This window comes from Prionailurus viverrinus, chromosome C1, assembly GCF_022837055.1.
Source record: "Prionailurus viverrinus isolate Anna chromosome C1, UM_Priviv_1.0, whole genome shotgun sequence".
In the NCBI taxonomy this organism is placed as follows: domain Eukaryota; kingdom Metazoa; phylum Chordata; class Mammalia; order Carnivora; family Felidae; genus Prionailurus; species Prionailurus viverrinus.
Genome location: NC_062568.1, coordinates 22,942,492 through 22,961,761, shown reverse-complemented (window position 1 = coordinate 22,961,761; position 19,270 = coordinate 22,942,492). Strand labels below are relative to the sequence as shown.

At 38.4% G+C, this 19,270-nt stretch overlaps 1 protein-coding gene across 8 annotated transcripts in view; it reads left to right on the top strand.

Annotated features, from left to right (window-relative positions):
- Positions 1-19,270, top strand: part of PIKFYVE (phosphoinositide kinase, FYVE-type zinc finger containing) — an 89,688-nt gene that overhangs the window by 26,368 nt on the left and 44,050 nt on the right. For 7 of the 8 annotated variants that reach the window (XR_007154717.1, XM_047870417.1, XM_047870415.1 and 4 more), the window contains 10 exons: positions 974-1,112; positions 2,401-2,558; positions 3,756-3,867; positions 4,799-4,946; positions 5,488-5,655; positions 13,630-13,689; positions 15,573-15,702; positions 16,119-16,299; positions 16,948-17,022; positions 18,975-19,082. Coding sequence is in view for 7 of the 8 variants with exons in the window: in XM_047870417.1 (XP_047726373.1) it covers positions 974-1,112; positions 2,401-2,558; positions 3,756-3,867; positions 4,799-4,946; positions 5,488-5,655; positions 13,630-13,689; positions 15,573-15,702; positions 16,119-16,299; positions 16,948-17,022; positions 18,975-19,082 (1,279 nt within the window). In the remaining variant the exon portion in view is untranslated. Of the gene's footprint in view, positions 1-973; positions 1,113-2,400; positions 2,559-3,755; positions 3,868-4,798; positions 4,947-5,487; positions 5,667-13,629; positions 13,690-15,572; positions 15,703-16,118; positions 16,300-16,947; positions 17,023-18,974; positions 19,083-19,270 lie in introns of those variants that run through there. The other variant, XM_047870420.1, reaches the window with a different exon arrangement.

Genomic DNA, 19,270 nt, shown 5'->3' with positions numbered 1-19,270 from the left:
TACAAATCATTTATCTGGTAACTTTGCCAAGAGACAAAATTAAGGATATTATGTCAGAATATAAGAGAGGAAACAAATTTTCACTCATTTTTTAATTGATCAAATTCAAAATATAATTGAAGATAACGTAGGTCTAATAAGAAAGGAATTATTTTGAGGGGGGTAACATTTGCTTAGTGGGGTTCAAAGTTAGTATTTTATCAGAACATTATAGATGTTCATCTGAAGTCACTCTTAGTTTATCAGTTATAACAAAAACCGTTTAGTCTGTAGGCCATAGTTTGCTGTCGCTGATCTGCAAGATTATTTTTGCATTTAGTCTGTGATTCTTTATATTTGTCAGCTAAAAAAACAAAAACAAACAAAAAAACCGCACACGAATTTTCAGCATTTTAACAAGAATTTGTATATGTTTTCTTTGAAATATTACTGATATATGAACTACATTTGACATTACTCTCCTGTAATCTTTTCCATAGTGCCTTTCCTTTACACTTATTCTGAAGTAGTTTTAAACTAACATAGAAGTTGGAAATACAGTATAGAGAATTTTTAGATAACTCTTCTGTCAGCTTCTCCCAATGATAATATCATACATAGCCATCATAACTGCATTTAAAAGTACCCTTAAGGGGCGCCTGGGTGGCGCAGTCGGTTAAGCATCCGACTTCAGCCAGGTCTCGATCTCGCGGTCCGGGAGTTCGAGCCCCGCGTCAGGCTCTGGGCTGATGGCTCAGAGCCTGGAGCCTGTTTCCGATTCTGTGTCTCCCTCTCTCTCTGCCCCTCCCCCATTCATGCTCTGTCTCTCTCTGTCCCCCAAAAAATAAATAAACGTTGAAAAAAAAAATTAAAAAAAAAAAATAAAAGTACCCTTAATGTTGGCAAGTAAGCATTTATTTAAAAATGAATTTTCACTGTAATTGATCGATGAAGAATTTACAATTGTGTTTTCACTTTTTGTTTTTATTTCCAGATCAGCCAGCATTACTAACCTGTCACTAGATCGATCTGGCTCTCCCATGGTGTCTTCATATGAGACATCTGTTAGTCCCCAGGCTAACCGGACATACGTTAGGACAGAGACCACTGAGGATGAACGCAAAATTCTTCTGGTACTGGTCCAGTATCTTTGACCCATTGCTAGTTTGAGCATGAAGATTGTTTATTTTATTGATTTTTCTTTTTAAGAAACCTACAAAAAGCCACTTAGCATATAAGTTAATAGAGGAAATAAAGTTTTTATTATAATCACCTAAGAAAGTGGTTAAGCATTGCATGCTCACATATTTGTATTAATATTTGCTTGACCCCTTTCATCTGGTAAGATCAGAATTCAGGTATCTATATAATAAGAGTTCCACTTTTAGTTAGGTCCCAGATTGCTTTTAAACTTTGAAAGATGTTTTGCATACACATGAAATGCTTTGCGTACATTTACTATTGTATGTTTATATGAGATAATAATCAGTTGTTTATTGAATTTATCTGTGTGTCAGATAACCGTGTTTAATCCTGTGAGTGACTTAAAGAAATGAAAATGGCTTCTGTTCTCAAGCTTACAATTCAGAAGGTAGAATTGAGGCTGATGGACAAGTCCTAAATAGTAAAACAAGTAATACTTTAGTAATAAATACAAAGATCCTTAGTAGTGAGGGAGTCAGGAAAGGCTTTCAACTGAAGGGCTTGACCCGGACCTTGAAGGATGGAATGGATTTAGGTAAGGCAATGAGGAAAATAAATCTTGTTTAAAGGTGTGACAGAGTATAGAGGTGAAAAGGAACATGACATTTTCCATGGACCAACGTAGGGTTTATAAGTTAGGTGAGGTTGGGGGAGAGATTAAGTTAGAGTCTGTGGGCAGTGAGAATGGAAGTTACTTGGGGTCACCTGGTAGAACATGGTGAATTCAGCCTTTACAAGTTTAGATTTGAATCTGTAGGTGCTGGGAGTGTTTTTGAGCAGGGAGTAATGCACTGAAGGCCTTTCTTCAGGAAAATTCACCAGACAGCTAGGTATAGGTGAGAATGGTGAGAAGCTGGTGGAGTGAAGGGCACAAGAAACAGATTAGTGTGACTGATGATTGTGTCCTCTCCCTTGCCCTGTCTCCAGTGAGGAGTATGCAGTGTTGTACTTAGATAACTAGGGGACTGATCATACACGCCATTGACTGAAAAAATTGATTAGGAATGGTGGTTTTTAAGAGAAAACGTTATGTTTGAAATTAGATGAGCTGAGTTCAAGCTGTTCCCCATGCACGTCATTTCTATTAAATCAAGGGAGTTAGCTCTGACAAATTCAAGTTGAATTTCCTTTTATGAGTCTAAAAATCACAGGAGAGAATTTGAAAAGGTATGTCATATCCTTCTCAGGAGTAATTATTTGCTTATAATGTGATTTTAGGACAGTGTTCAGTTAAAGGACCTGTGGAAGAAAATCTGCCATCACAGTAGTGGAATGGAGTTTCAGGATCACCGTTACTGGCTGAGAACGCATCCCAACTGCATTGTGGGAAAAGAATTAGTCAACTGGTTGATCCGCAATGGGCACATTGCTACAAGGTAATGTAATCTTAGGAAAGACTTTTTGACATTTATTTATTTATTTATTTATTTATTTATTTATTTATTTATAATGAGGCTATAACATTGAGATATAAGTAAGAGGAGCAAATGTTATGTTTTGTGAATAGGGTGCTATTTGTTTCTGCATTTGGTGCTTAGGGTGCTAATTAGTCACCCCTTCTCCCTCCTAGCTTTTAGATAGTAGCAGATAGATGCAAGGAGCCAAATGGGGTCGCAATTTACCTTATTTACTAAAAGCAGAAGTTTGTAGTAATTCCCACAACACAAAGCTCTCTGATTAAGCAGGATTGGGGAATGTAGCTAGATATTAAAAGCACAGTGGATTCTCCTGCTACTGTTCCCTAATCTGGACATTACAACCTATCTTGGGAATTGAGTCCATAAGTCATGCCTGGAGTATCCTAGCTCGCCTCATGATTCATTTGTGAAGAAGAGACAGGTCCTGTTACCTTTCAAGATATCACATCCCTAAGCTGTTCTACTTGATTAGATTAGCTGCTGCTCCTTTCCTGGGAAGAAACAAGTATGTAGGAAGAGAGAGTAAAAGGGTTAGCAGTGAAGCCCTGGGTTCCAGTTGTGCCTGTATTTCTCTTAGTTTTGTGCCTTTACTCAGTTTATTTAATCTCTCTGAGACTTAGAGCTCTCAATTCCAATGTGAGGAAAATATATGGTCCTGTGAAGAAGCCCTGAGGATATTATTTCATAATATGGGCTAAAGAGCTTTATAAATTGCGAAATGCCATATAAATAAAATGTGTCTATTTCATGTATTTATGTATATATATTTCATACCTATGTCTGTAATACGTGGTATTGTCATCTCATCAAGACTGTAAGCTCCTTGAGGGCAGGAACCATGTTATCCTTTTTTTTTTTATTCTAGTAAGTACAGAGGTATGCTCGCACTGAGCACTTGAGCACTTCATACATGTTTGTTGTAAATAAAATTAGTTTTTGGTAGGACTGCCTTATCAGCAGGTTCTCCTTTATTCTGGTATCTGGAAAAATCTTTTAATATAGCTCCAGGTCTTGCTTCTTTTACCCCTCACCTCTCCATGGACCATCTGAAATTTCAACTGATTAGAATGGAAAGAAAATTCATCTTGTGTCTCATCTTGTACCTGTGAAATTATCCTAACTTTTAAAAGTTTTAATTTTTTGGTCTTAATTCAGGGCACAAGCTATAGCAATTGGACAAGCCATGGTCGATGGACGTTGGCTGGACTGTGTCAGTCATCACGACCAGCTTTTCAGGGATGAGTATGCGCTGTACAGGCCATTGCAGGTAGTTTTCCGTGTCTGCCAGTGAGCACATAGCTCGCTTGGGAAGTCGTTCTTGATCAGTGGGAATAAAAAGTAGTTGAATTACTCACAGATACATTTTCCTAACATGTTTTCTCTGTTGTTTGAAAGTTAAACACAGGTTTACTTGGTAGCAGTGGTATGAAAAACCAATTGGAATGAGACACTTTTCAATTGGTATGGCTTTTCTTAAGCTTGACCCTGTATTATCATTGCCTGTTATTTACCTTTAATGGTTTTCAGTTTTACTGTGCCTGTGGTTTTAGGACTAAGAGAGAGTATACGTAATTAAACGATTGAAAAAATTTAGTATCACCCATGCAGTAGATTTTGACGCATTAGCAGTATTGTATAGCAATGGTAAAATGATGGGTGTGTATATGTCTTTTAATTAGGGAAGTGGAAATTATTTAAAATAGAACTTTTTAAGCAGATAAGCTTTCACTTTTGGTTTATGTTAATTTGTTGTGTATAATGTTTAGTCGTACCTTTGTGAGCTAAAAGTGGAAACTCAGAGGTCAGAAAAGACAAAGGTATGGTATTATTTGTTAAAATTTAACAGTTGCTTTCCAGAATGTGTCCTAGCATTGACATAGGATTAGAATAAATTCTAAGCCATGTTCACTCTCAGGACTAAAAAGGTGGAAATGAAACACTGTAAAATCTGTATATTATGTTCTGCTCATAATGTGCTGCCTAAATCTACTGATTAATGAGAATTATAATTTTAAGAGTGGAATTGTCAGCATAACGTTGGTTTGCAACTTAGTTTGTATTAATTAGCTTATTTTTATGTAAATCTCTTGAGTGGTTAGCTTTGTAGAAGTATTGGGCTAGCGTTTATTTGTAGTGTGACAGCCTCACAGCGTTGCCGTTGAAAGTGAATGACTTGGCTCTTGTCTTGATCTTTCCAGAGTACAGAATTTTCCGAGACCCCTTCTCCAGACAGCGACTCCGTGAACTCTGTGGAAGGACACTCTGAGCCATCGTGGTTTAAAGACATAAAGTTTGATGACAGTGACACGGAACAGATAGCTGAAGAAGGTGACGATAATTTGACTAGTGAGTTTAAACTTTCTAACATTTTAATTTTTATGACTCATTACTGTGTATGTCTGATAAAATGAATGTTTTGTTTGTTTAGTTGAAAGAATCCTACTTTAAGTATTTTGGCTCCAACTAAACGTAAACATCTGATAGCAATCCTTGTTCTAGATACAGTATTTTCTTAAGAAACCAACTTGTTAGGCTACTGGCGTTTTCAGATTTTGCCATAGTCTCTAGTTTGCAGCAGCTTAAAAATAACTCTGAGCTAATAATATCGCAGCAGACAACTTTCTCACCTCTTCACTATGATATCAGACTTTCTCTCTGCAGAACCTCCAATATATTTCTCCATTTAAAAAATTCATTTTATATTTAATATGTTCAAATTTTATTAAGGCTACACAGAAGTACGTGAAAATACTGTATCCATTTTGGTATTGCACATTGGGCTTGTATATTAAAAAAACATTTTTCTCCTTTCCTCCAATACCCTGATGAAACCCGTTTTTACTCCCCTCCTCTCCCTATATTTCTTTCCCCTCCCCAACACTAAAAGATTCTGCCAGTCCTAGCAAGCGCACATCAGTCAGCAGTTTCCAGTCCACAGTGGACAGTGACTCAGCCGCGTCCATCAGCCTGAACGTGGAGCTGGACAACGTGAACTTCCATATCAAGAAGCCCTCCAAGTACCCACATGTGCCCCCTCACCCTGCTGACCAAAAAGGTAGGAGGTAGTCACCGTCTGGAATCCAAGCACAGGCTGGAGAGCTGGGCCGTAGGATCTCACGCCAGCCTGTCCTTCTGGCTTCGTCGGTCCCACACGGCGGAGGGGACGTGGTGTGGGTTTTGTTCCACCCTTTCTCATTTTCCCCACACCCCCTCCCCACACTTTTTTTGGTCGGTTCCTTTTATTTCTCGTTTTCTCCCTCAGTACCACCACACCCAATTTAAATAAAGCTTGTAGTCTTTCAAAGGAACTACATCAGACTGCTCTTCCCTGTAGCATAATGTGCAACTTCCAAGGTGGCATTTCTTGGCATTTATAACATGGACGTTCTGCTCTATTTATTTCTCTTTCTTTTTTTAACGTTTTAAAGCCTATATGCTTGTGCTATTAACCAGTAATGTAGTATTTCACTAAACCTTTTCAGGTGCTTGAACTATATTCGGTGGGGGGCAGGGGGATATTCACACATTCCAAAACATCTTTCTACTAGAATTTAAAATGCTTATTATGGAAAGAACAGACCGAGGATGCAAATTTATTTCCTGATATCATTGTATTTTTTCCATGGTTTCTAACTGTGAAGAAGCTTCTCACAGATATTTGTTTGCAGGGAACGATTGTGTTGATCATACTCGCACGTGTACTTCCAGGCCACGTACTAGTTATTATTTCCCTTTGTTAATAAATATCATTCTTGTGTCCACCTCAGAAAAAACGCTTGTTATGTTTATGCCATATTTGTGAAAAAGTTTTCTTCTCTGAGTGATACAAAATGAATGCATTATTTTTAGCTGTCTTATTTGAAGCTGTATTCTACTGACTCACAAACAATAATGGCCATATTCAAAAGACATTTGATATAAAAGGAAAAATAAGGTAAAGCATTGCTAAAATCCATTAGTGGCAGTACCTAAGAAATGAAATGCTTTTTTAAAATGGATGTTGAGGTTTACTCTTTTGGATATAATTAAAGGCCAAATTTGAGGTGCCTGGGTGGCTCAGTCGGTTAAGCATCTGACTTCAGCTCAGGTCATGATCTCATGGTTTTTGGGTTCGAGCCCTGCATTGGGCTCTGTGCTGACATCTCAGGGCCTGGAGCCTACTTCACATTCTGTGTCTCCCTCTCTCGCTGCCCTTCCCCTGCTCGTGCTCTGCCTCTCTCTCTCTCTCTCTCTCTCTCTCTCAAAAATAAATAAACATTAAAAAAATTTTTTTAAAGCCAAATTAAATTTTAGCCCTAAAGAGGCATTATGTAAAAGTAAATAAATTATGTAAAAGTAAAAAATAGGTAAGTAAATAAATAATTGTGAGGTTTCATTATGTTGTAGTAACTAGAAAATCATTATTATAAAGATGAAACAATTTGTTCTATGATTTCACCTGAGGTTTGGATTTTAACATTTAGCTCTCTGAAGTTGAATTGTTTCCTCAGATTGGAAATGCTTGTGTAATTCCTTGCTACTTCTTATTTTGAGTGTAAAAATATGGTCAGAAAAGAGAAATTTTTGAACCTAAACATCTATGCTAAAATAATTGGAAACAAACCCCCATTTCTACAACAAATTTCTCATGGTTGTCAATATTTTTTTTTCAAGTTTATTTATTTAGTTAGAGAGAGAGAGAGCATAAGCAGCTCCGTGCGGTCAGTGCAGAGCCTGACATGGGTTTGAACTCACTAACTGTGAGATCATGACCTAAGCTGATATTAAGAGTTGAGCGCTTAACTGACTGAGCCACCTATGTGCCCCTCATCGTTGTCAATATTAACCATTATGCTCAAGGAGTGGTAAAATAGCGTTTAAGAGTTACAGTAATAGGGGGGAAAAAAAGGGTAGCAAACCATAAGAGATTCTTAACGATAGAGAACAAACTGAGGGTTGGTGGGGGGAGGTGGGTGGGGGATGGGCTACATGGTGATGGGCATTAAGGAGGACAGCTGTTGTGATGAGCGTTCTGTGTTGTATGTGAGTGACGGATCACTAAATTCTACTGAAGCTCATATACGCTATATGTTAACTAACTAGAATTTAAATAAAAACTTGAAACAACAACAAAAAAGTTACATTAATAAAAATGTTTGTCTTATTCAAAAATAGAAGTTTAGAGAGGATGCGGTAAAAGAGGAGACCTGACTGGCATTGAACATGAGTAAGATACAGGTCTTTATGGGAATCATCAAAAATTATAAAAATGGTGGAGAGCATTTGGGCGAGTGTGAAAGGACAGTCCACTAGACACGGACGTTCGGGTGACATGAACGGTAGTCTGGTCCCCTGGAGCACACTGGGTGATGCATTTGTATTGGAAATGACAGGCGTGGGTCAGAGGTGGCATCTGTTGTGACAGAGGATAGCTCTTCTCTGGACGAGTGTGTTGGCAATGCAGTCTTGTTTTGCTGAAAGTAGAATGTGAAATACATGTTTGACTTGATGTTGATTTCACACCTTGGAAAGTTAAGGAAATTATGAAAACCATGAAGAAAGTGACCGGTCCTTATAGATTTCATTATAGCAAAAGGTGGACTGCTGGGCAGTTAGACAATTTGCTTTAGATGCCTGACCTTGTAATGTTGGGAGAGGAATGAAATAAGAAACTTCGATAATGAAATTTGTACAGTATTTTTACAACCTCAAATTGTATCCCTAAGGAATTTTAAAGGGGAAGCATCTGCAGTTGAAAAAAATCACCATGAATCTTTTGCAACCTCTCTGCTCTCAACCCTTTAAAAAGATGGTCTGCAAAACTTGTGAGAGATAACCTTTATATGAGGATGAATCTGAAAGTGGGGGCTAGCACTTAAAAAAGGGATAGTAGAAGTCTAAATTGTGCTGATGGATGGACTAAATGCCAAGGACATCTCAGAAAAGATTTGGTTTTTAATGTTTATTTTTTATTTTTGGGGGGGAGACGGGGGGGAGGGGCGGAGAGGCGGGGCAGAGGATCCAAAGTGGGCTCCATGCTGACAGCAGAGAGCTGGATGTGGGGCTCACAAACCGTGAAGATCATGACCTAAGCTGAAGTTGGATGCTCAACTGACTGAGCCACCCAGGTGCCCCTCAGAAAAGATTTTTAAAATTGTGGTGTAAAGAAAGAAAAAATAATGCCAGCGATACGAGGAAGTTTATATAATATTAATTTAAGCTTCCCCCCTCGCCTCCATTGAGATAATCTTATCAGGAAAGAATTTACATGGTTAAAAGGAAAGTGAAGTCCAAGATAATGAGAAGATAGGGAATGCCAGGTTTTTAAAACAATTTTTTAATGTTTATTTATTTTGAGAGAGCGAGAGAGAGCAAGCACAAACAAGGGAGAGGCAGAGAGAGAGGTAGTCGCAGAGTCCAACATGGGTCTCCGTCCCACAGACTGCAAGATCATGGCCTGAGCTGAAATAAAGAGTTGGATGATTAACGGACTGAACCACCTAGGTGCCCCAAGAATGCCTGGTTATTTTAGTCTTTTGTCAGGTTCGGTCAAAATATATACTAGATTATTTAAAGAATTTAGAGCTGTGATCATGGGGGCCAGAGTTCGTTATCTTAGAATTGTGGAGAAAAGGAGAGGGTGGAGAAAAGGATGACTGTAGTGACAGAGGCAATAAACTTTTGAAAAAGTAGGTTCTTGATTTGACATTAGAAGTTGGCAAAATTGGGGGCGCCTGGTGGCTCAGTCGGTTGAGCGTCCGACTTCGGCTCAGGTCATGATCTCGCGGTCCGTGAGTTCGAGCCCCGCGTCGGGCTCTGTGCTGACGGCTCAGAGCCTGGAGCCCGTTTCCGATTCTGTGTGTCCCTCTCTCTCTGCCCCTCCCCCGTTCATGCTCTGTCTCTCTCTGTCTCAAAAATAAATAAACGTTAAAAAAAATTTTTTTTAAAAAGTTGGCAAAATTGTAGAAAAATGTAATGAAAAGAATGTACTGTTGTATTTAGAAAGGGGAGTGGTGGTGAGTGGGCACCAGTGTTGGTTTACTATAATAAGTCTTTTCAAAACAACCCTATTTCCTTCTTTTATGGTAGTAGGAGATTGGTAGGTCAGGAGACTGTGGTGGATCCTGTTGTCTTTGATGTTAATAAGACATTTAATGGTCTCAATAACTTTGTGGACAAAGAGGACAGTTTTGCACTTATATACTAAGGAGGTAGTTATAGACAATAGTCATGTTTACCTGTTAATAGCACAGACTCGAGTCTCTATGAGTCTGTGTACAAAAAACACACATAAAGAGATTAGTGTGTTTGGCAAATGTAGGAACTTAAGGATGTCACTCTTAATATAACACATGGATTTGTACTTTAATGGTTGTGCCAGATATTGAAAGAGTAACCTGATATCAACAGAAAAGGGATGCTCATAGGTTATGCTGTAGGGCTGTCTATCTGTATTCAGTTCTTGCTCAACAAGCTTGTTTTTTTTGGTCAGCACTTTTAATGTTTTCCAGATTCACAAATTTTTAAAATATGGAAAGAATAACTAGCACATTGGATAGCAGAATTTAAATCTAAATATCTTGATTTTCTTAAGCAATCGACTGAGGCTAATAAGATGAAATTTAACGCCTTTAAACGTAAAATAATGTAATTAGGCTTAAAACATCTACTATTAATACTCTGGAGAAAGTTGTCCTTTTTTTAAAAAAAATTTTTTTTAATGTTTATTATTTTTGAGAGACCAGAGAGAGCGTGAGCAGGGGAGGGGCACAGAGAGAGGGAGACACAGAATCCGAAGCAGGCTCCAGGCTCTGAGCTGTCAGCACAGAGCCCAAAGCAGGGCTCAAACTCACGAACCGTGAGATCATAACCTGAGCTGAAGTCAGATGCTCAACCGACTGAGCCACCCAGGCGCCCCGAAAGTTGTTCTTAATAGTTCGTGTGATGTTGTCTGAGAGAAATTATATTTATTTTGTATATGGCTGAAGGAGAAGCTAGGTTCAGGAGTTAGGAGTAGTGAGCTCTTGCTGCTGGGCGCTGGGGGTGCCCAGGTGGTGTTGATGTCCACCTTTCAGAGTTATTGAGGATCGATGCCTACATTGGATGAAAGGTTAGGTACCTTGGTGACTTCTAAGTTTCCTTTTAATTCTGAATCTGAAAAGAGAAATCTAGATTTGCCATTTTAAAAGAATGGTAAGGAATGTAAGGAATCCTTCAGCCTATTCAGTAAGAACAGAATAGAAGAGATTCAGCATCAGAAAGAAGGTAATTATTAAGGTCATTTGCAACCTAGAGAGTCTAAAATTTAAGGACTTTCTAGGTGTTTATGGACTTAATAAATGTTTCTGGCTTTCACAGTTCTCTCCTGTTAGTTTTTAGCATACTAACAAGAATTATCCTTTGTCTGCTTTTCTTGTGAAGTTGAAATACAGTATTGTGTTTCTTCTGCATTGTGGTTAAGATTGACACTGATTACCAGAAAGTAAATATCGTCAGAGTGAACTGGTAGTAAAGTGAAAGAATAAAACACTCCTCTCCCTCCGGTTTTCATTCCTCTAAAAATACAAATGGGAATGGGTGGTTTTTTAGCTTTCCATTGAAGTTAAAGGTAATATTTATGAACTCTTTTCTTAGGAATCATCCTCTATCTTCCGAGGCTAAGGAAATTTGGATTTCTAAAATTGATTGACATATCTGCACTTAAAAAACAATCTGCTGTTTTTTTTTTTTTTTTTTTTTTTTTTTAAATGATCCCTCCCTTCTCTGAAGGAGGATTCCCATTTTATTTTTTAATTTTTTTTTTTTAACGTTTATTTATTTTTGGGACAGAGAGAGACAGAGCATGAACGGGGGAGGGGCAGAGAGAGAGGGAGACGCAGAATTGGAAACAGGCTCCAGGCTCTGAGCCATCAGCCCAGAGCCCGACGCGGGGCTCGAACTCACAGACCGCGAGATCGTGACCTGGCTGAAGCCGGACGCTTAACCGACTGCGCCACCCAGGCGCCCCTGCTGTTTTTTTTATCTTATGTAAGCAAACCCCTCATTTTCATAAGCTCATAAAACTGAAACAGTGGGATCTTGTTTGATTAATTATTCACTGGTGGTAAAATTTGGAGAGTAGTACAATTAAAGTACATTTTATTTTGTGTTGAAGCAGGATTCTGAACGAGTCTTGACAAGTTTGTGAGTAGAACCTAGAGAAGTGAAAATCATAGCTTCCATAAGCCTCTAGATCTAACTTCCCATTTACAGGAGAACATAGCAAGTTAAACCGCCCCATGAGGAAGCATTCCGATCAGATCCGGAATATGGGACATTCCACAGGACCTTTGGCCTGGGTTCTTTCAAAATTTAATATCATGACTAAGTAAAAAGGTAGGGAGTTTGCTCTGTTCTAAAAGAGAATGAAGGGAATGCAATGTGTGAATCTTAGTGGATCCAGGTTTGAGGCAAAAAATTTATTAAAGCATTTTAGGAACAGATAAATTCAAATGTGCACTAACTTGACAATATTAAGACATTGTCAATTTTTTTGAGTGTATAAATGGTATTGTGGCTATGAGAAGAATGCCCTTATGTTAAACATTTTTTTAGTGTTTATTTTTGAGAGAGAGGGGGAGAGCGAGCAGGGGAGGGGCAGAGAGAGAGGGAGACAGAATCTGAAGCAGGCTTTGCGCTGTCAGTGCAAAGCCCGATGTGAACCCCTGAATTGTGAGATCATGAGCTGAGCTAAAGTCGGATGGTCAACCAACTGAGGCACCCAGGTGCCCCCAAGAATGCTCTTATTTTTAAGAGATGCACGCTGAAGTATTAGTGGTCAAGTGTCATGATGTGTGTAATTTCAAATGGTTGGGGAAAAACATACATATATGTGGAAAGAAATCAGATGTGGTTAAGTTAACAGTTGTTGAATCTGGGTGAAGGGTATACAGGATATTCTGTATGTTTGAAAATGATCACTCCTGGGGGGGCAGTTAGGAAGTATATATTACATATGTACATATATATAAAAGTAAATGTATATGAAAAGTAAAGCTTGCAAAGCCAATATATTAGTTGAACAAACAGGTTGGCATTATTCATTCTGTGTGGGAGGTACAGAAATGAAGTATAACATCTATTTTTATTTGTCCACATACTTGATTTATTGTATTTGAGTTGGTACACATGAATTTTCTATGTAAAAATTTTTGTCTGCTTTCTTGTTCAAAGGATGATCATATTGGCTTATAAACATAATGACTTCTGAAGCTTGTTTGTTATAAGTGAAATCTATTTAAAAGGCTTAAAATACGTTGTGGTTTAGTTTGCATAGTAGAAAGAACCTAGAAAAGTTACAGGGGAAGTGAAGAATAAGTTTCACTTGTAAGAGAAGTATTTAATATTCTGAAAGTTCTAAAAGCACACAGCATGTGTTCAGTTACCTTCTGGCAACTATTTGGCAGTGTTTGGTTAGAATTTTGAAAAACTGAAACTCTAATTCAGAAACTCCTAGAAATCCTGATGAGTTATCTCTATTCCCTGCCAGTGTCACTTGTGTATTACATTTGCTTTATAGCTTGTAGTCTGAAATTAAAAAAAAAAACAAAAACACCTTATATATTTTTTCAGGTGGCTTCTCTACCCAAGAACTACTTTGTGTATAGACAGAGTCATTATCTGTGAAATCATACAGCTGTTCATGAGAAAAATAGTGTAACTTTTTTGGCTTTTCATGCCTAAATTACTGAAGATCTCAATTTTCATAAACTGGTTCAGCTTTGATAAGGGAAAAGCAATCTGTTAAAAGATTATCTGACTTTACTGCTTCAAGGTTCTTTTGAGTTATTATTCAAGTCTTTCAAGTCTGTTAAGTTTAGTATGAAGTGTGTGGAATAAGTCTAAAGATGCTTTTTAGCCTAACGCTCTCTTGAATTGGCTGGGCAGTGTTGGGTTTAGTATGAGTAATACTTCGTGTGTAGGTGTGTTCTCTGTATAATTACGCTGGCAAGTTACAGTCATAAGTCTCTGCTTTTCTTCCCACTCTCTCTGCTCTCTCCCTGGTATGCAGAGTATTTGATATCTGACAATGGAGGACAACAACTCTCAATAAGTGACGCCTTCATCAAAGGTAATTTTCTCAAAAGCTGTACACGGGATATTGTGTCTTGTTTGTGAGGATGTGCTTAGGGCCTAGCACACTGATTGGCACAGAGTAGGTACCGCAAATAAATTTGATTGTTTTAATATAATGGGAACACAGTTTTTGATACGTATGGTGACTCTGAGAATGTTGGGAGTGAAGAATATAAACTTGGACTTGGTTTGAGACAGGCTATCTGATCTGAAGGGTAATTGTTTAAAAGCTTTTAAATAGAATTTGCATTTTATTCTTTTTTTTTTTTTAATTTTTTTTTTTCAACGTTTATTTATTTTTGGGACAGAGAGAGACAGAGCATGAACGGGGGAGGGGCAGAGAGAGAGGGAGACACAGAATCGGAAACAGGCTCCAGGCTCTGAGCCATCAGCCCAGAGCCCGACGCGGGGCTCGAACCCACGGACCGCGAGATCGTGACCTGGCTGAAGTCGGACGCTTAACCGACTGCGCCACCCAGGCGCCCCTAGAATTTGCATTTTATTCTTTTAAAGGCATACATAGCTTATGCTTTCCAAATCATGAATATAATATTAAGTATTGACATACATATCATCAAGGATTCTCAAACCTGTCAGAAAGCCTCCAAGGAGATCTCATCCAATTGAGGACGCTGCTTGCCCTGTGGAACTGGGAAGAGAAGTGGGCAGAGGAGATAAAGAACTGATTCTGCTGGTCCATATCTTGGGGACGGAAGGCAGTATGGAAGAGTACAGTCTTCTCTTACACCTTCCCTACTTAGCTTACTGTGGAGTACTGACATGCTTAATTAGTTCATAACCCTCCACAGCCTAGACCTTAGTCAGTGGGAGGGCTTCAAATAAAAGAGAAAAGGTGGGGCAGGCTGGTGCATGGGGGGCCATTCGCAGCTGATCTCAAAATTTAGCAGGGTTTCTATATTCACCTCTGAACACCTGGTTCAACCAGAAGTTGATAGGCCCGCTGTTTACATAATTAAAATGTACAGTTTTTGTTCCTCGCATGTGGACATGTTCTTTACTTTATAGTGCTGGACCATTATGTTGGAAGCTGTTTTGTTTGGTTGGTTGGCTTTAAGAGGGGGGAAGGATGAGAGAATTTCTGTAAACGTTTCCCACCTCTTTCTATTTATTCAGTCACATTTTTCAGTAGTTATATAGTGAGCATTTTTTTTTTTTTTGCCAAACTTTTAATGTTACCTATTTATTGTTTAGATCCACTTTCATTCTTTTTAAAAATTTAAAGATTTTACAAAATTTTACATAGATTGTTACCATGTTTTAATGTTTCTTTGTAGTTCATTTTTGGGTCTGACTTACAAAAATTTGGCTTAAAAAAAGGCCTTTGTTTTTTATATTGAGAAAGAAACACTATTAAGAATTGTCTGGATAAACTTTCTACACTGTCACATGCTGGTTCAGACGTATCAGAGCTGAGCTTTTCTCTTTCAAGTTCAGCACCCACGCTATCACATGTTGTTCTGCCAGCATTCAGAGTTGTGCTGAATGTAGTTTTTAGTTTGTGTTTTATAAGGAAAGCTGGCCTCCTTTTTTAATGTCCCCAGCTGAATAAAAGGACTATAAAAAAATCTCATTTGTTTCTCAGAAGCCATATTTAAAATTGTTGGCTTAAGAGTCCTAGTCACTTACGTAAATTTGCTTTCTGGTGTTCTGTCTCTGATTTTGGCTGTTATGAGTTGATGATCTAAGTCAGACTTAATTTTTTTATTTGTGTATTGACACATGTCCTTGCCTTTTTATACCAATAGTTTGAACTGACAGACTTTAAAAAATTTTAAAGGATAACTTGGCACTTTCTTAACCTGTAAGTATATGGTATAAAATGCAACAGCGAAAGACAATTTCTTATTTTATACTTAGAATCCTTATTTAATCGTCGAGTTGAGGAAAAATCCAAAGAGCTGCCTTTCACACCTTTGGGTTGGCATCATAACAACCTGGAGCTGCTGAGGGAGGAGAATGGAGAGAAACAAGCCATGGAGAGGTTGCTGTAAGGCAGTGAGCTTTTTGATTTTAATTTTCCACTTTTATAATGTTCGGTGACTTGGTGGGCATATGCATAGTAGTTTTTCTTCCTCATGAAATCAAAAATACTAAGATTACTTAGGAAATAAAGCCTATTCTGATGAACTTTCTTGTAAGAGTCCTCAACTGTGATTGTCTGTGCCCACTGTAATTTATGGGGTAAAATTTCATTGAATTAAAGGGGTTATCTTAATTGAATATACTCACAGATTTCATTCATGTGCAAGATCATTAAGGCGCAGATAAAATAAGATTGACTCAAACAGATCTTCAAGCCCTAATTCCCATGCTTATTTCTTTGTAGAGTGCCTGTTGATTTTCAGAATTCTTGTCTCTGGCGGTATTAACTCTGCAAACTTCTTTCTTGTGACATTTTTGTAGCTCAGCTAATCATAACCACATGATGGCACTACTCCAACAGTTGCTCCATAATGAGTCATTGTCACCATCTTGGAGGGACATCATTGTATCACTGGTCTGCCAGGTTGTTCAGACAGTCCGACCTGATGTCAAGAACCGGGATGATGACATGGACATCCGTCAGTTTGTCCATATTAAAAAAGTGAGTTCCGCTAATGCTTTTCTAATGCTAGGTGCTGATCGGTGGGCCTGGCAGTAATTTGGCTCTTAATGGTCATCTAAAGGGGGTTCTCGGTGAGGAGGGGAAGGTTTTTCTGCCTGATATGTTTGTTAACAATGAACTCAGTGGTCATGGAAGCCACTCATAGGAAGTGAGAGGTGAATGGAAGGGGTGAGTTGGGCGTGGAGTGAATTGGGAAACCAAGCAAATATGGTTTCTTCCTTTCTTGCTTCCTTTTGCTTGATGTGTCGTCTATGAGAAGACCTCTTCCCACAGATTACTGTCACTGTTCTGAGGAAAAGCAGTGGGTAATTGCTTTATTTAGCTGGTAATGGAGTCCTGTATGTATTTTTTGCCTATGACGTTTGACTTAGTAATGGTTTTACTTGCCAATTTGTTCGGTCAGATTAGTATTTTAGAGCACCAGCTAATACTGTAGAGAGTGGGAAATGGGTAAATAGACAGTCGTGCTAGATGCCATTAATTATTGGTTGAAAGGAAGAGCTATATTCTGGAACTTCTGTTCTGATTTGATTACATAATAGTTAAAATTAAAAATGGAACTAAATAATAACATCCAAACGACTGGATTCTAAGGATATATTATTGAGTTTTGTTTTATTTCATTAGATTCCAGGTGGAAAGAAGTTTGATTCTGTGGTTGTCAATGGATTTGTTTGTACCAAAAATATTGCACATAAAAAGGTAATGTGATCTTTTCCGACAGTGAAGGTCAGCAAACTATGATTGTGTACCAAGCCAACAAGTTGGGGTACTAACTTCTAATCATAGAAGAGAAGGAGAATGGATATCAAGGAGTAGTTTAGCAGTGTCTGCTATAGGGGTGAAATCTTGGAGGTTCAGGAAAGGTCTCCCAGAGCTGATGATGATTAGGATTTGGATAATAGGAACTCATCGGACAAAAGGAGGTAGGGGGAGGGTGGGTCAGGCTTCCAGACCAACAGAATGATAGGATACTGGTATCATTTCTCCCTTGACCCTGCCACATCTTAGGGAGACAAGGTTTCTCTAATAGCCTGGAGTCCTTCCAGAGGCCTAGAATTTTAAAACTTTGCTGTTTTAGGGCTGAGCTGCAGAATTATCACTGATATTCTGTTATCTTTCTTACCTTCTATCTCTGCCTTCAGGCCTGAGGTCTCTTTCTAGCACTAACACAAAGAAATGGGGTGAAATAACCTGGTGTGTTAAGGAATCTCTGAGATCCTAAGGTGCAAGATGAGAAAGGAGATGAGGTTGGAGGAAGCAGGCAAGGGCTTTGTATCCCAGTAGGGGCCTTGAACTTTATTCTGAAGGCCACTGATTCTCAAAGTGCATAGTACATTAGGGTCACCTGTGGACGTAGTTAAATATGTAGAGTCCTAAGCCCAACCCCTAGAAATTCTCATTCAGTATAAGGGAGTTGGTGGGGTGGGGAGGTGGGGTTGCTTTTAAAGTAGGCGTTCCAGATGTTTCCAGTGTCATTTGTTGCTCCTCACGTTTTGAGAAGCCATCAGTCTAGCAGTGCTCTCAAACTTGCTGTGCTTCTGAATCACTATGGGAGCTTACTTCAAATAGAGATAACCTGACCCCCCACCTCTGGGAATACTGATTTGGTTACTATGAGAGCTTAGGCAGATTTCTAGCCTGAACGACGAGGTGGGTGAACTGCAGTCCTATCTTCACTCTTTTCTAAGCAGAGACTAATTCATTTTTGGTAAAGGCATTAGGCTCCTGAAAATCATTAGTGACCATAGATAAATAAAAGTACGCTTGGATTTGAACTATTGTCAGTATTTATACATAGAATCTTATTAAACCAGGCACATTACCCATCAAAGTAGTAATTTAAGCCAAATGAAATGATCTGTGTTGAATTAAAAGGTAAGTATGTTGAGATTATCTCCAGAATTGAAAGTTATATGTGGGTGTGGTAGAAACATAGGCATGAATGACTGTCTTGCTCCACTGACCATATTTAGAGGTAGTCTTTAATTTGTAGTTGGTAAAAAATCCCTAAATGTAGTTCCCCAACTGATGAGTCACTGTTTCAAGATCATTTGCCAGTTTGGAGTCTACAAGCACGGTCAGTCTGAAACCTCCATTGCAGGACCCAGGCTCTTCTGCCTGTGGTTTTAGTTACATGGATAGGGTGTATTGTTGGAATCTGTGCTTCTGGATATGCTTTAAGGTTTTCCTTTTTAAACTTTTTACCCACTTTGGCTTGCCAGTTTATACTTTCTTGGAATCTATTCAGGGGGCATTTTCATTCTTTTCTCCCTCTGTCCTTGAATTTTAGAAAGGTTAAGTTAGGCTTTCAAAGTTGCTGATTTCTATGAGTTTATAAAGTATCCTGTCTTTAAGCTCCTCTCCTCCATACCCAGGGCTTGATATCTTTTCTTGCAATATTAAAAAAACAAAAACCTTTTAAGAGAGTATAGAGCCAAGTTTTTAGGAAGTCTGCATTGCTCTGAGCTCATTATTTGTTTTGAAAAAATATTTAAGAGAATACCACAAAAGAACTAAATGAGAGTATTTCATTACAGATATAAGGAAATAATCTATTTAGGAGGAATTATAAACTGTGTGAGTTTAGTGATTAAAGGAGGTCTGTAACATAATAGACTTTAAAATCTTTTAACAAACTTCATCTTTTGTAGATGAATTCTTGTATTAAAAATCCCAAAATTCTTCTGTTGAAATGTTCCATCGAGTATCTCTACAGAGAAGAAACTAAATTTACCTGCATTGATCCCATTGTGCTGCAGGTAAGAACTTCTTACTGAAACAGTGATCTGGAGGGATGTTTGTGTACTGTAGTGCCTGCAAACACTTAGAACTCTTTCCAGCTGCTTAAATTGGAGGGGCAAAGAAACTCGATTGCATTTGTTTCATTAAAAACATTTTTTATAGGGGCGCCTGGGTGGCTCAGCTGGTTAACCATCTGACTCTTGAT